The sequence below is a fragment of the Mustela nigripes genome, chromosome 5 (genome assembly GCF_022355385.1).
Source record: "Mustela nigripes isolate SB6536 chromosome 5, MUSNIG.SB6536, whole genome shotgun sequence".
Lineage (NCBI taxonomy): Eukaryota > Metazoa > Chordata > Mammalia > Carnivora > Mustelidae > Mustela > Mustela nigripes.
In genome coordinates, this window is record NC_081561.1 from 100410946 (window position 1) to 100428302 (window position 17357).

At 40.4% G+C, this 17357-nt stretch overlaps 1 protein-coding gene across 2 annotated transcripts in view; it reads right to left on the reverse strand.

The window, feature by feature from the left end:
- Positions 1-5202: 5202 nt before the first annotated feature.
- The window catches only part of HMGN3 (high mobility group nucleosomal binding domain 3), a 31325-nt gene continuing 19170 nt past the window's right edge, over positions 5203-17357 (reverse strand). The window contains exons 2-7 of one of the 2 annotated variants that reach the window (XM_059400970.1): positions 16941-16991; positions 10263-10292; positions 7526-7576; positions 5997-6110; positions 5833-5875; positions 5203-5454 (exon numbers count right to left, since the gene is read on the reverse strand). In XM_059400970.1, coding sequence (XP_059256953.1) covers positions 5441-5454; positions 5833-5875; positions 5997-6110; positions 7526-7576; positions 10263-10292; positions 16941-16991 — 303 coding nt within the window. In that variant the 3' untranslated portion in view covers positions 5203-5440. The remainder of the gene's footprint in view (positions 5455-5832; positions 5876-5996; positions 6111-7525; positions 7577-10262; positions 10293-16940; positions 16992-17357) is intronic. The other variant, XM_059400971.1, reaches the window with a different exon arrangement.

A 17357-nucleotide genomic window follows, 5' to 3' on the forward strand; every position in this document is an offset into this window, starting at 1 on the left:
GACTATCTCATTTGAGCCTAACAGCTTTGTCCAACAGATATTAATTCTATTTTGAGGATGAGAAATTGAGAGGCAGAAGTTAAATGACCTATAGGGTTTCACACAATTAGCGAGAGATAGTGCTGAGATTTAAAACCAGACCTCCTAATTCTAAGTCCTGTGCTTACAATAGCCTTGCAAACATCATTTTTAAAGGGTACACATCTGTGGTTTTTAGTATATTTATAAGATTGTATAGTATATTTATAAGATTGTGCAACCATTACCACTATTCCAGAACAGTCATCCCTCCAAAAAAGTCATCCCTCCTAGAAACTCTGTACCTAGTAGCAGCCATTTCCCACTCTCCCTTTTCTTCAATGCCTGGTAACCATGTATCTACTTTCTACCACTACGAATTTGCCCATTTTGGACATTTCATATACATGACATCATACAATCAGTGGTTTTGGGTGACTGCCTTCTTTCACTTGGCATGGTGTTTTCAAGGTTCACCCATGTGGTAGCGTATCAGCATTTCAGTCTTTCTCTTCACCGAATAATATTCCATTGTATGGATATACTTACTATATTTTGTTTATGCCCTCATCAGTTAATGAACATCAGGACTGTTTCCAGTTTTGGGCTGTTACAGATAACACTGCTTTACACATTCACATATGAGCTTTTGTGTGAAAGTTTGTTCTCAGATCTTTAGGGCACATACCTAGGAGTGGAATTGCTGGGTCATACAGTAACTCTCTAACATTTTGAGGGGCTTCCAAACTGTTTTTTGTATATGTTGCATCATTTTATTTACATTCCCACCAGCACTGAAAAAGGCTCTAATTTTTTCACTTTCTCTCCAACACTTGCTATTTTTCATTTTTTAAAGTCATCCCAATGCATGTAAATTGGTGTCTTGTAATGGTTTGGTTCACATTTTCCTAAGTACTAATTGTTGAGCATCCTTTCATTTGCATATTGGCTACTGATGTACGTTTTTGGAAAAACAGCTTTCAAATCCTTTGCCCATCTTTTTTTTTTTTTTTAAAGATTTTATTTATTTGAGAGAGAGACAGTGAGAGAGAGAGCATGAGCGAGGAGAAGGTGAGAGGGAAAAGCAGACTCCCTGTGGATTTGGGAGCCCGATGTGGGACTTGATCCCAGGACTCCGGGATCATGACCTAAGCTGAAGGCAGTCACTTAACCACTGAGCCACCCAGGTGCTCCTCCTTTGCCCATCTTAAAATTATTTTAAAACAGTGTTTATTTTTGAATCATTAAGAGTTCCTTACATATTCTAGATATGAGATCCTTACCAGATGTAATTTGCAAATATTTTCTCCCATTCTGTGGTTTTTTTTTTTTCTTTCTTGAAATTTTTGTGATGCTTGGTTGCTTGTACTTTTTGGTGTCATATCTAATAAACCATTGCTTCATTCAAAGTCATGAAGTTTATATATAAATATCATTTTAAAACGTGGATTTAAAAGATTTTCTTTTCTCCTATTAAAGGAGAGATAATCACAAAGTTCCCTTTGCAGTTTTAAATAAGCCTGAGCTCTATTTGGGATTGGAAAATTGGGTGCATTTTTACTTGTATTATTTTAATAGAGAATTCACAAATTTTCTCCCAAATTAATTTATGTACTTACCACAGGGCATTAAATAAATTATAATTATTTATTATCTTAATCATTAAATTTATTCTGGGAGATTTAAATCAATGTTAAGAATAAAATAATAAACAGAAAATAGTAATAAAAACTTAGAACTCATGATTAAATGAAAAGCATTCAGAAGACATGTTAGCCCATGTGATAGCTAAAAGTTGAGATGACTTCCCTATGCCTGCTAGGATTGGCAAAAGGGTAGCACTTGTACCTTGAGCCAAGAGTGAAGTCCTCTAAAATTGGGGGACAGGAAAAAAAAGCCTTTGTTTCATAACTTTGTTTCAAATTCCTTAATTATGTAAATGTACATTCAGGATTTTATGGGGCAATTCACCTATTGTTGGACGAATGGATCTTGCCTTTCAGATTATCTTTTCACATAATCTAAAAATGGTAATTTCAGGGCCACTTGTTTCTGAGCTCACTCTTATTGTACCACAATCCATGAGGTCAACTCCAGGGAGAATATTAGGACTAGCACATTAATATTGTAGAAGCAGTGCATTGCTTAACTACAGAGGATGCCAATAACTCAGAGTCATTGTAGATTTCACAGGGTTATGACTTTCCATTAGATTAGCAGATAGTGTTTTGGAAAAGGAGGCCACTTTCCAACATGTATAAATTCACTCCTGGGGTAAGCTATGTGGCAGTCATGGGTATCCCCAAAATTTCTATCTGTTTGCCAGCAGTATATCCATCAGATCAAATTTTGGGGAACCAAACTGGGGCTCTTATGTTATTTTGGTAGTTGTCTGCCCTATAGTATTCCCTCACTTTGTTAATATGGTAACGATAATACCCATAAACTTTATTTATTTTTTAATAATGCAGGGCTTGAACTCATGACCCTGAGCTCAAGACCTGAGCTGAGAGTTTAACTGACTGAGCCACCCAGGTGCCCCAATACCCATAAACTTTAATAGACACATACCAATGACCTAAAAATCCCTGATCTTTGCATATTTGAGTAAAAGTAATAGCGTCAATGGTCATTGTGAATAATGATATGTTTTCACAAATGATTAAAACTCACTGATCCCTGAAAGAAAGACAGAAAAACCTCATAATTCACAGAAGAAATCCAAATGACCATTAAATATATGAAAAGTTCAGTTTTACTAGTAACAAATCTAAAATTAAAGCAGTGAGGCATTATTTTTCATTTACTAGGCTGACCAAAATGAAGAGTGCTGGCAAAGGTAAGAAAAAACGGCATTTATATGCTGTTGATTGAAATGGATGGGTACAATTTTTTGGCAATAGTCAAAATGTCAAATGTACATTCCCTTTGATCCAGACATTCTATTTCCAGGAAATTATTTAGTTGAGTAGAAATATCTAAGTAGGCAAAAGCTTTGTACACAAGAATGTTTACTGTAGTTATCATTGGCAGCACTGCAGTATTAGAAATAATCTTTATCTCCAATTCACTGGTTTAATAAGTTGAAAATTGAATGTGCATATAACATGTGCATATGTGCGTGGACAAGTATGTTCATATACATACACATATATAGAGAAAGCAGTGTGCGGTATTACCTCTAGGACACAAGAGTGGGAGAAAGGAGGGACTTTGACATCTCTCTTTATGTACTATCATTAGGTCTGGCAAAAAAAAAAAAAAAAAAATCACCTGTAGCACTTTAGTCATTGTCTAAAAAGTAGACCTGTGAAGTTTATGCTGCATTTGTGAACTGAAAGCCAGTCAGCAATATAGTTCACCGGTGTATTGAGTGCACACTGAAAATATTTTCATAAAGTATTCACAGGATACCAGCTATTTTTCTTTGGGTAAAAGCTGTGTTCAGCATGCCCAACACAAATTAAGGTACATGTTATAATCAGAAGCCAAAACTATGAACAAGATTATGGGGTATATAATACGGCTGGTAAACGCAGTTGATTCACAACAGACTTGGGGACAGTTACACAAATTCTGAGCCCTCCACTATATGCTACGGCCCCGAGGAAAATTGTCTTGTTTCAAGAGTCCTGAGCAGTACAGATGCTACTTTCCATCTTAAGAGTCAAGTCTTGATCTAAGAGGAATCCCTAGAAGTCAGTGATCCTGGGGTGCTCATGTGGTTTCCAAACCTCTCAGGAATGCAAAGAAATTTAAAAAAAAATTACATTTACAAATAATTTCTCTGTTCCTAGCTCCCCTAAGTCCCTCCAGAAAGAGGACCCCAGTATGGTTGGAATGTTTGTGATCTCCCCAAGTTCCTATGTTGAAATTTTACCCTCCAGAGATGATGGTATTAGAAAGTGGGAAAGGTGGAGCCCTAAAGAATGGGATTAGTACTCTTAGGAAAGAGGACCCAGAGAGCTCCCTAGCCCTTTCCGCTACGGGAGGACATAGCGAGACGTCCACAACCCAGAAGCCAGTCCTCACCTAACCATACTGAGACCTTGAGCTTAGACTTCCAGTGTCCAAAATAGTGAGAAATAAGTTTCTCTCATTTATAAGACACCTAAACTGTAGTATTTTATTACAGCAACCTGAACAGACCAAGACAGGCTATGTTTAAAATTCAAAAGACCAGGTCTGAATCCTGGTTTTTCTCATTCCTGAAGGCATATGCATCCGAGTCCCTTTTTATTAGCCTAGAAAGAAGCTCTAATACTACCTATGCCACTTCCTTTCTCCTGTTGATGCAAGGCTAAAATGTGGACATGATGGGTAAAGAGTTTTCAAAGTGGTGATGTCTTCAACAAATGGGAAAGTATTTTAGTAAAATGTGACTTAGTATATTTTGAAAGTGACAGATTTTCTTTTTCTTTTTAAATTTTATTTGAGAGAGAGAGAGAGAGAGAGAAAGTGCACAAGCAGGGGGAGCTGTACAGGGTGAGGGAGAAGCAGGCTTCCCACTGAGCAGGGAACCTGACGCCAGGCTTGATCCCAGGGCCCTGGGATCATGACCTGAGCCTAAGGCAGACGCTTAACAAATGAGCCACTGGGCACCCCAAAAGTGACAGATCTTCAAGGATCAGCCCTAGTTTGTGGTTTTTCACCAGCTCTGGTTTAAGAGAACTCTATTCTGTTTATAAAGACCTTTTAAAAAGTAGCGTTTTATTAAAATTATATGGTGATCATTGTTGACCACTTCTGGCATCAAGTGTTTTAGATGCTAGCTCTCCTAGATGGTTTTATTAAAATAATAACATTTGTAAAGACCCGACAATTAAGAAATAATCCTATTTGACGTCTTAGAGATACCATTATGGCACAAACTGTAACTATTCTTCAAGTCTTCTGCAACAGCAAAATGAAACCCTGTCCAAGTTTAGTAAAGACAGTACTAAGAGGCAGGTAATTTGCAGGCAAGAAAACCTTTTATTTTAAACCACAAATAGTCAGCAGGTGGCCACAACTATCCATGTTTCATTAAAATCACATAAAACCTAGGTACAAAAGCACCACTGATTATTGCTCTAGAAAAACTGCATGAAAAATTTAAATACGCACAGTAAAAACACCACAGTTTGCACAGGACTCGATTTTTAAAGCAAACGCATGGAATGCTGAATCAATCTTACACACAGCTTCCAATATCAAACTGATATTTATTTCACTTGAGGATGATGCAAATTTCCAAAAAGCACAACCATGAGAAGATAAAATGTCCGTCCTTATATATTTTTGTATGCCAACTAGCGGAATCCTAAAAAATTAGCATTTACAAAATACTCGGTAAAAATAGCTTTTAAAAGTTGCCCCGAGAGGTACATAAAATCAACCCCAATTTTTCACGACAATTCATTCTCCCTTGTTATCTACAGATTCAGTTTTCTGTGCCTGTGAAAAAGAAAGGGGAAAAAAAAAGAGAGACAGTTACTATCAAAGCTACTAGAAGCCAAAGAAAAGTCTACCCAGCCAACACACACGCTTTGAACATCTGTTTTTTAGCAGCTCTACTGCAAAACCTAGTTCAACTCTGGGTGTAAAGCAGACAAGGCAGGAATACAGTACGCAAACACTCTGCCGCATGTATTGCTTTCTGCTTTTCAAACGGCCACAGACGTTTACCTGCAAGCTCCCACTGTCCATGATTAAAAGAAAAACACCACACTACTATCTGCTTCTAGTCACTGCAAACATGCAGAATTTCTACTGTACCCTTAACTCTCACTGTTTCAATCTGCCCCTTTACTGACAGTGTGCTGGGTGGGGTACCTCTGGAGGTTGAGACATTAACAGTTGAGCGAGAGATGTGGATCTGCAATAACATCACGGGCAATAAAGAAGAGACATTATGAACGTGCTATCACTGGCTGAAGCACTGAGCAATTTCTGTTAAGACACTGAGTCAATCAGCGGGAGGTAGTCATGGCAAGTACCTCTTCAGCTTTAGTTTCACCATTTTCAGATGGTGCAGTACCTTCCTTTCCAGCTTCTTGCTTTTCCTCCTTCTTCCCTTTAGCACCTTTGTTAATCTTTGTTCCCGGTTCTTTCTAACAGAGGGTCAGAGCACAGGGAAACAAAGCATGTTAGATGGGATTTGAGGTCAGGGAAGATCTGTTGGCCTCGCCCAAACACGAGGCAGAGCGCAACCATGGCCAACATGGTGGCTTGCGGCGGGCAGAGGGGAAGCCGAGTCTGCAGGGCTTCAAGTGCGTCACACTGAGGCCTTGTGAGAATGGTAATGGGCTGCTTGGACGGTCCACTGACTTTCTCTTCTGGGGAAAAGATGAGGCTTCTCCTTATGCCTTTGTTCAGTGGGCCTCCTCTCTTGCTACAGAGAAGGGTTCTGCCGATCAAGAGCAGTGGCTGTAGGAACAGCGGCTGTGGGAAGGATGAGGCAGAAGCTGGGGAAGGAGCCAGCAAGAGAAAAACCCTCACGTGAGGACGTGGGGCTTGAGGGACAAGAAGGCTGAGAAAATGCTTGAAAATGAAGCCCTACATGAAGAAAAGCTCCTCATTTTAAGATGAAGCCACAGAAGTGAGTTCTGCTTCAGAATCATCTACTCAATGCCACAAATACATGTAGATTTTTTTCTTTCTGTTTCTTTTTTTAAAAAAGATTTTATTTATTTATTTATTTGATACAGCGCACACATGAGAGACAGAAAGAGAGAGAGAGAGAGAGCATGAGAGGGCTGAGGGGCAGAGGGAGAAGGAGGTCCAACTTGGAGCTCCATCCCAAGACCCCAGGACCATGACCTGAGCGGAAGGCAGAGCTTAACTGACTCAGCCACCCAGGCGCCGCCCCCAAATATGGGTCGTTTCAAACAATTCACAACAGTGCTCTGAAGGGCAGAGCACAGAAAAGCTCTTTGGGTTAAGTTTCTTAATAATTCTGGGCTTGTCTCCTCATTTGCAAAACCGGGTGTGTGTACCTACCTCAGTAGGACTGACGTGAAGGCTTCATAAGAAAAGCAATTAGAACAGGGTCTGGCATAGTAGAAGAGCCACATAAACGTTTGCGGATGTTAATTATTTGCTAGCATTAATTATTGTACGATGAGTCATCAGACTAGCCTAAGACCAGTTAGCTAAAGGCAGTCAGGACCCTTCCCCCAGCCCCTGGAGCTGCGGGCACCTGGGTGGCCAGGGTCCAGCCTCATGCCCCCCGAGCCACCATGTGAACTGCGTGCTGCTACCAAACCCTTCTTGGACATGAGGCTTCTTGAAGCAACACGCTCTGACTTCCTTTGCCTTTACTGACCGAATGAGAAACACATTCCTGGTACAGCATAAAACTGTGCTCTATGCCTTTTGAGAAAGACTGTTAACAATGGTGACACTTTTCTAGTCGTACGTTGAGCCTGCATTGGTAAATGTGATCTCTCCTTGGATGATTTTCAGATATGGAATTATAATTTACTCATTGTTTAAAAGGCCAACGTGGGGAGGGAGCACCTCTTACCTTAGCAGGTGTTTTCCTTGGTTTAGGTTCAGGTTTGGGTGGAGCAGGTTTCTGTAAAGATAAATTAAATCACACAAATACTGAAAAAAGACAACCCTTGGGACCAAAAGGAGTGCAGCAAGACTGCAAAAGACAACAGTCCATTTTGACTATGATTCTGTTCACTTAAAAATATTTCATTCTATTTTCAGCATCAGGTAATAGCATAAAGATCTGTGCATTTCATAACTATTTTCATCCCGGGTTCTCAAGTGAACAGCAGGTGAGATTTAAAAGCCGACTCATTATTCCCCAGTCCAGAGTAGCTCTCCAGGAACAGGTTTAAGCTTCCATCTCTGATGTCTCTGTACTTCCTTTGATCACAGCACACCGGCGAGAGGAATGACTCAGGCTCTCAGCCAAATGACTCAATGAATTCGGTCATACTGGCCTTCCCAACAGTCTAGAAATCACAGCACAATCGCAGGCAAAGCCCATCCGGTAATGAAGACTGCTGCCTGTGAAGCATTTCAGAATCATTTCCACATCCTTCTACTTCTGATGTTGATTTCAAGTTCTGTAGCCAAGCTTCTTCCTATTTTCATCCTCTCCAATGCCAGTTCAAGGTGAGAGAAGAATCTCTCGCCCGCCCAGACACTGGGCTCACTTGCCCCTGGAGCTCTTTATTAAGAACATGATTATAATGATAAAATGTCCACTGTTAGCATCCAAAGTTTAAGATTTTTCTTAAACGTAGCTGAAGAGCCCGCGAAGTGACTATTTTTCTCTTGATTCGGGTGGTTCTCTTCCCCATTGCCATGAGCAGTGCCTGGTCCTGTGGCTAAGGTCCCCTCCACAGGGGGCTTCAGCTCTCTCTTGCTTTTCAGGGCTCCTAGACCAGGGTGCATGTGGGGACACTGGGGTAGATAATGGGTTTAAGCCTCTGGTTTTCTGTAGCTATTTTAGGGCAAATATTTCTCTCATCAAGCTAGAAAAAAATGTGTACTTTAGGAGCACTAAGGAGAAAGGTTTCCAAGCAAAAAACACTGCCCAGGGTCTCCCCCTCTGGAGAAAAATTCCTCCCCAATGTCTCTAGGTGGCTCAGGTTCATAATTGAATCCGGCCCTGTTCATCAAGGTCATAAAGGAAAGTCCTAGACAATGCAATTCTAGAAGACAGGCTATTAGACATGAATTTTCAAATAAAAAAACCCTCCAAAACACCAGCAAACTGGGGTTGAGAAGGAAGGGGTGTTTTTGTTACTCTAAATCTATAGTCTGTTCCCCACATACAGCAACTTGCAGAGTTCCTACATTTTCGGGATTTAAAAAATCGTGTTATTTCAGGTTTTGATTGTTTTGAATTAACATGTGTTTTTTTGCACAATTTACAGCAAATAATTTTCTTATATATTTTCTGTAAAAGAGACCTTTCCCCAATTCAGCAGTCAAGTGTGTCCATGCGACAGGAAAGGAGGAGGTTCTATGGTCCGTAGTCCCACTGGCCACGGAGGCGGCTCTGGGTCAGCAGCATGAACAATGATCTCAGTGGAAGGTGCTTATACCGCACGTTCATGGTGCTTAGGACAATCCTGGTTTTAAATTTTGATTTTTATTTGACTTATGAGGTCTTTACTGGGCTACGGATCCATGGACTACAGTGGCTTGTAGCATAATGTATAACCCTAACAAAAGTTAAAATAGAACTACTGAACCATGGTTAAAGTTAATATTGGACAGAACACACCACCTTGAGGGGGCTTCCGTGGAATCCAGTTTCACTGTGTGCCCACACATGTCCCGGCTCTTAATCCTTCTGGAGGCTCTGACATCACTTCCTTAGGTTGCTATTCAAGTGAAACACTGCCTCAATCAACCCAAACTTGGCCATACTTCTGAACTTGTCAGTGTCCTAATAAACATTTCTGCATTGATTTCCTACTCTGTGCCAGGCACAGGTGTTGGCCAAGGATGAAATCCACGCTTCACTAAAGGCCAAAATAGCTAGCTTATCCTGGCGGCCAAGATGCCAATGCCTTCCTCCCTGTATCTTAGTGCGCAACATGGTCTGCAGCTATTTTAACCAAATTCCTCCACCGAAGAGCCAGGCTGACCACCTGTCTCGGCAGAATGAGGACTCGTATGTTGGCAGGACAGCAAGGAGGAGCATGAGAGCCAGCAACGAGCACAACACAGTGAGAAGGGCTGGAGCACATTCATGGCCAGAGCTTGGTCATACCCAATGATCTTAACCATTCTCTTTGCCCCAGGCCTCACCCAGAGAGGGAGACTCTGAGTGGCGAAGTAGAATCATTACTTTTTTAAAGATTCTCTGGTTCTGAAATGAGGCTCTAGCACATGGATTCCGATAGCTTTTCGTACATTCTGATGGAAGCGTAAGCCATGGAGACTCCGAATTCTTGTCCACTTAAGCACATCAGATGTGGACTCAGAAGGTAGGACTTGACTTAACATGCTGCTTTTGTTGTGGAGATCTAGCAATATCCAACAACTTCCTGGGCTCTATATTCTTGGTAATGGGGCTGGTTCTGTGACTTTTCACTGACCTGTCTGCTCAAGTGAACTGCTTGGCAACACTGGTCACGTTTGCTAGAAATTCTGACTAAGTAATTTCCAAAAAGGAAATAAAAGAACTCAAGGGAAATAACACCTTAATCTTCCTTCTGCTGTTTTGTCCTGAGTGGAGGGGGAACATGGACTCATAAGAAGTAATAACAAGGGGGTTCCACAGTACTCACCGCTGACAATCTGGCAGACCGTCTGGTGGGCTACAAAGGAAATGAAAAAAATATGTATTCTTATTATACCCAACCAATTTGGTTTTTAACAATTCATCCTGATAATCTGACTTTGTTGGAAGAGTATAATGGTATGACTCCCATTACTGGGCTGCAGTGGAAAAAGCCCAGAAAGAGCCATAATGGTATGGTTCCTGGTCAGCACAGTAAGACATATTTTGAGCACCCTGGGTACCATAATACTCAAGAGGAAGTTTTTAAAGATGTGTAGACACACTGTTCAAAGAAATGGCCTCTCCTAATTAAGGGTATTATGGGTAAGAAGAAGAAAGGAAGATTGATTTAGGTTCCGACCCATAATCTACTTTGGTGATAGAATGAGCAACGGGAGCATTGAGGAGCTATTTAAGAACTAGTTCCAGTCTGACTCTTGTTCCTTACAAACAGAACTAACACTTATATATTAATACAAAAAAAAGACATATTGCAACAGCAGAAACAGAAATAGGAGTTCCCTGACTTGTTACTATGCTTGAAAGGAGAATGAGGATAAATCGTGGGCAGTTAACAAGAAAGACTTTCTTTTACCTGTAACAGTTATTTATATTTATTTATTTGCTAAATGAGTATATTTAATTGAAGATTTAGACAGAGTAAAAAGCCCACTAATCTTTTTTTAAGAAAGATTTTGAAAAATTTATTCATTTGGGGGAGAGAGAGAGAGTGAGAGCATGAGCAGGGGGGAGAGTCAGGGGGAGAAGGAGAAGCAGACTCCCGGCTGAGCAGATGTGGGGCTCCATCCCAGGACCCTGAGATCATGATCTGAGCCGAAGGCACATGCTTAACTGACTGAGCCACCCAGATGCCCCCCAAATTCATTAATCTTTTCTTTTAATTTGGAAGTTTAGAAAATTTAGAAAAACTGGGTTGAGATTGGCATTTTTCAGGAAATCTTTTTCTCTTCAAGGACGGTACAAATTAAGCAAATGAGACTGCTAAGAAAATTTAAAATAGCCAAAATGTTGTAGGCATTTCAGAAAGAAGCACACAGAACTGATATTCTCCTTACCATCAGCAAAAGATGGCTCCCCACGGGATTTCACATGCTGAAAGTACAACTGCCTTTCTTTAAAAGTGTTCCAGAAATAAATACTCCATACTTTTTGTCTGTTGTACTCACTGTTCTGTCTCTGGCAGAACACAGTGTACGTACCACCAAACGTATAGTAGATTCTCAAAAGGCTGTGCTGAAAAAATGAACTTGATCTTTTCCCTAATTCTTGCTGCCTTACGCAGACTTTGCCTCATTACAATAGCTTATGTGCTTCAAATAATTGTTTTAAGGGCGTCAGCAGAAATGGTCAGTAGGAACCCAGGCCACAACGACAAGGAATTATGGAATTCTCGAAGCCGTGCTCAGGTCAGTGCAGGTCAGCTGGTCAGGCCAAACTGGAAGAAATATTTCTTGCCATCTTCATGTCTAAGAACTTTCTTCCTGAAAATAGCCGGAGGAGGCTAAACTCATCTTTCTTTAAACTACAGAATGAAATGAAGGGCCAGAGCCTCCAGGAATAATTTTAACCCTGGGGTCTCAAGGGAAAAATCAGAGTTGGACTTAAGAGCAGAAGGTGCAGAGACTAGGAGACGGCGCCGGTGAAGGCAGCCACGATATACTCCCTGCATGGGGTAAGGGGATGTACAGCTCAACGCTTAGCACGGGAGGAGCGCCTGTGTCACATGCTCCGGAGGAAACAGCACGATGTCTGTTGGGTTACCAAGGGTGCATTCATGACAATGAGTCACAGGGAACCAGGACCCAAATCCCATGATGCCCTTCTCAGGAGGGTTAACTGCAATGAACTGAGTATCACCAAAGGAAAGACAATAGTCGCAGTTAAGCCAGCCAGCAAGTAACTCGTGCTTCTTCAAAATGCTCTCCAAGCATCCACTAATTACCAAACAGAACTCAGCACAGATGCTCCTGCATGACCTCAAGAGCTGGCCCCCCTGTCCCCAGTGATGCACAGCTGGCAGAAGAGGGCTCAGAAGGAGACATTCTGAGAGAAAAAATGGCAGCCTTTATGTTCAAGAGGGATGAAGGGACCTTATCTGACTCCCTCTCTAGCTGTGTCAACATATTGTACCTCCTCAGCCTTACCTCACTGTTCGCCTCATCTGTCTCATGTCTGTACCCCTCCTGCATTTCTGTAGCTCCAGTGCTTCGCGGGGGCCCTCAATAAATGCTGAGGTGAACAGAATGCATAAGCACCAGAAACATGTAGTAGTGGGAACTCGAGGGGAGCCAGGCTGAGGCCACTGCTCACTTACTGTCCAGGTTGGGATCTGAAAAGAGGCCAAATATACTAACTACTACTTATTATTGCCTTCCTATCCACCAAGTAGTGGTTCTGAGTAAAATCTCACAGAAGTGAGGCCAAATCATGTGAAAAATTGCCCACTCCGATGCTGTAGTTCCTTTCCTCTCCATGTGAACCCCTGAGCGTACTGAAGAGGCAGCTGTCAGAGAGCCCTTTGGGATTTCCAGAGATAGTTCAACCCCAAGCAAGCACTATTCTACAGGGCCCAAAAGCTGTTCTGATCCAAAGGACTCCCTATCTTTTTAGAATTCGGGCCCAGTATAAGAGTTTCAAAATAAAAAGCCCAGGAAATTAATGCAAAAACAAGATCTGCTTCTCCAGGCTGTCTAAAACACCGTCTCTAAAAAGCACATCTTTAAGTGTAAAATCATTTTATGACTTTCTGTCTAAAATTTACCAGCTCTTCTTTCTATGCTATAAAAAAAGGACTTTTCTTGAATTTTCCTTTCCAGTAACCATCATAAGAGATTTTCTTTTTCACTGCAAACAGTGGAGTCTGAGACGAACCTTTCACTCAGGCAGCGGCATGGTTATGCATGCAAGTGTGTTCACCTTCCTAGAAAGTTCCACCAGCTTGCACAGCCTCAAAATCTATAAATGAATGGGCTGTATTTATTGGCTATAAAAGGGATGAGACTGCTATTCTTTCCTCCTTAAAGAACTAGAATTTTACGTATTCATTTGAGACTCGGACTGTTGGGCAGGACAGGAAAAAAAAAAAAAAGACAGGAAGAATTTTTCTCAATTTGCTGACTGTGAATCCTTGGGAAAAGTGGCCAAAGGGTGGTTCTCAGAGGAGGAAAGAAGACTTTCAGAATGACATGTCCCCAAGAATTACAGAAACAAGAAATGGGAGGGTTTGTCACTGTTGTGTATAGGTGCTGGGCACAATGAAAGTCTTCAATAAGCATTTGATTAAGTGATCATTCCCTGGGTTGGAGCAAATCCTGGTGAAGGCTATTCCAAAAGAGACAGAGTCTTTTACTTTAGCATCTTGATTGCAAAAGAACATGGAAGTCTAATTTCACTATGACAAAGTTCACTGGGGTAGCTGGATTGAAGTAGAACCATTGGACATTGGTGAATACTGCTTGAAACGTATGGGCCATTCCAAGGGGATTTGGAAGTCTGTTTATTTTTATAAGATTTCTTAATGCTCCTTAGCTTGACCATGTATAGATCTTCTTCAACTTCCAATGGAGTTACATCCTCATAAACCCACCATAAATTGAAAATATCATAAGCTAAGAATGCATTTTTTATACCCAACCTACCAAACATCATATTTTAGTCTAGCTTCCCTTAAATGTGTCCAGAACATGTATACTACCCCACAGTTGGGCAGTTACCTAACACAAAGCCTGTTTTATAATAAAGTGTTGAATATCCCATGTAATTTATTGAATACGACACTGAAAGTGAAAACCAGAATGGTTGTTTGGGTACAGAAGGGTTGTACATGTATCGATTATTTACCCTCATGATCATAGGGCTGAGGGGAGCCACTGTCCAGCATCACAGGGGAGTATCATATCATACATAGCTAGCCTGGGAAAAAGCGTGGTTTCTACTGACTGAGTATTGCTTTTGCACCACAGTAAAGCCAAAAAATTATGTCAAACCATCACAAGTCAGGGACCATGTGTACTTGAAGACAAAAGCCAGAAGTCAAGTTGCTTTTAATTTCCAAAGACAAATGAGGAGCCAAGTAGAAATTAGCTTTTTGCAAAACTGGGAAGCAGAGAAAGATGGCAATTGGAGCCTTGGCTGGGGAATGAAGAAGACAGAAAAATGGCACTGGATAACCAGATTTATGATTACTACAAAAGTGGCATTAGGACAGGGGATTCTGAATCAGGATACTCAAATATCTTTCCTTTTTCTGCAATATACAAGTTGTGACATCTGTGGAAAATAATGTATTTCTCTCAGGACCTTGTTTCCTCCAGTAAAGCTGGAAATAATAATATATGCCTATTATCCAACACAGCATTTCTCTGATATTCATTATTCCCCTTCCTGGCTTTATTTTTCTCTTAGCAAATATCCAGTGACATTATTTCTTTCCACTAAAATGGAAGCTCCATGAAGGAAGAGATTTTGGCCTCTTCTGTTCACTGTGAAATCTGCAGAGCCTAGAACAGTGCTTGGCACATTACAGGTGCATGATACATTTCTGTTGAGGCATGAATGTGCTCTGCCCTCATTTCAGGGTTATTGTAATTGATCAGATAAAATAATGAACATGAAGGGCTTTGTAAACTGCCAAGTGTAATGTTTTTAACAGATTGTTGTGGTCGCTTATTGTCCAAAAACTATACTCGGCTCCACGCCTTTGAAATATCATGGCAGTGGAAGAGGATTTTCAAAAGAGGATCCCTCTTTATAACTGATATCTATTCCCTATAGTCAAGCCTGTGCATATTCAATGACATAACTAGAAAATTCAGTCAATTCACTGGGGGGAAAAAAATCAATCAATATACTGTCTAAAAGTTCTTACCCTAACCTACCAGCTAACTGACTGACCTTTTCACTTTTCAAACAATAGTGTTGATGTCCTGAAGACAATTCCCGAGTTTTAATCTGGTTTTGGCTTAAATGACAGGGAAAGAGTTTTTTTCTAGATACGATTTTTGTTAGCAGTAACAGAATACATATAATAATACAAAGTAAAATATTAAAAATAACAATATAAGATATATAAATAACAAATAATTACAATACTGAGGCTAAAATAATACGTATAAGACAGCTATCTGGATAAGCAAAAATCTCTTACATATATTCTAACCAGCTTGATCGCTGTGTAGAAGGATTGGAAAGACTGTTTACACTATCCAAGATCTATTGTGTGTAATGGTTTCTAGGTTTTCTGACTGACAGATCAATTTAAATAGCAGTTCCTCAGGAAAAATCCAAATGCATTTTGTGTCCAAATCTAAAAATTACATTAAGATTTGTTACACTTAGCCAACTGTCCTACAAATTACATTTTGCCATTTTCAAGGAAATCCATGCATTTATCATTTTTTGGTTGATTCTAGAGTTTGTTCAGTGACTTGACATGGGACCACAGACTTCACCTCCCAAACTGTTAGACACTGAATGCTGGGTAAATGCATGGTGGGGCCTTGGCCACAGGCAGATTTGTTTGTTTTGCTTCCATTTTTTAAAGATTTTATTGATTTATTTGACAGAGAGAGAGAGAGAGACAGCAAGAGAGGGAATACAAGCAGAGGGAGGGGGAGAGGAAGAAGCAGGCTTCCCGCCCAGCAGGGAGCCTGATGTGGGGCTTGATCCCAGGACCCTGGGATCATGACCTGAGCCGAAAGCAGATGCTTAAGGACTGAGCCATCCAAGCGCCCCTGTTTCGCTTTTAAATTAATTATAGATTCTGTTCAAGATTTTCCATTTGGCAGAACACATTTCCTTGTACAAATTTTGTGGAGGGGTTCGGCTATCATGACAAACTCCTCTGAATTATTAAACCACAGTATGAATCACCCAATCAAAGAATCTAACCAGATATGGTTTGTCTCTCACATGACCCCTTTTAGTTTATAAGCTCAAGGGTAAGAGCTGCAGTTTTTCTACACACTGTAAATCTCTGTGCAAAAGTGAATGGCTGTCATTCAGAGTCAGCATCTAATCTGCCACTTTTTCATCCATCTCCTTTTAGAAGTTCATGGTAATATCGTGGATGCAACAATCTCTCTCCATTTCTTAGCTTTTTTGGAGGTTTCTGTACTTTAATACAGAGCTTCTTTGAATTGTTACCTAATTAATTATCCTAAGCTCTAAGAATTTTCTTGATTAAAAAAGAACTTTAATATTTTGACATTTTGTGTGTCCTTCACAGTTTTTTACTTTAGAGATGACTCCTTTTAGGCCAATATTCAGAACTAAAAAAAAGAAATTTATAGTTCACTCACTGGAGAAGAGAATTTATTAAATCAACAGTCTCATTTCCTTGGTGTGAAAGGCAGACTTTGTTCTCCTTGATGAATTTACCTATTATCTCGCTCTTTGCCCAGAAGGAATTCTCAGTATCCACTCTAACAGATAGCACGACCAACAGGTAGAAACATAAACAACACAGTAAGTGGAAAATGCCTCATCAGTGTATTCAGTTGAAATTTACCTAGGCCAAGAGACACTCCACAGTGACCCTTTTATCTCTGGCTTATGTAGTCTCAACAACCTTACTCAGAACTGTATGCATTCAGATGTAGACAATCCTAACAATATTTAAAAAATACCAGTTAAAATAAATACAGGATGTCAAGGATACACTTACCTCCTGTTTAGTTACTTTGGATCCATCCTTGCCCTCTGTATTCTCCGGAGACTAGAAAGAAAATATTTCAGTGAATTGTATTTAAAAGAGAAAGCACACATTTGAGGCAGATTTAGAAAAAAAAAATAGCTATTTCAATTCACAGGACCACATAAGTCAACAGATATTTTGTGGAGAAAAAATAAGTTTGTAAGAGGAGACATTTTATACACACACACACACACACACACACACACACACAGCATTTATCTGCATAAATGCTCTAATTTTAACACCGGAGTGGTGCAAGAACTGATAGAAACCCCTGTTTTTAATGTGCACTCACCCTAAGCCATTTGCATTGATTTTTGATGATTCTGTCACTAAAGAATAGGGACCCAGCGGCCAGAGGCAGTGGTGCCAGGAATCCACCACACG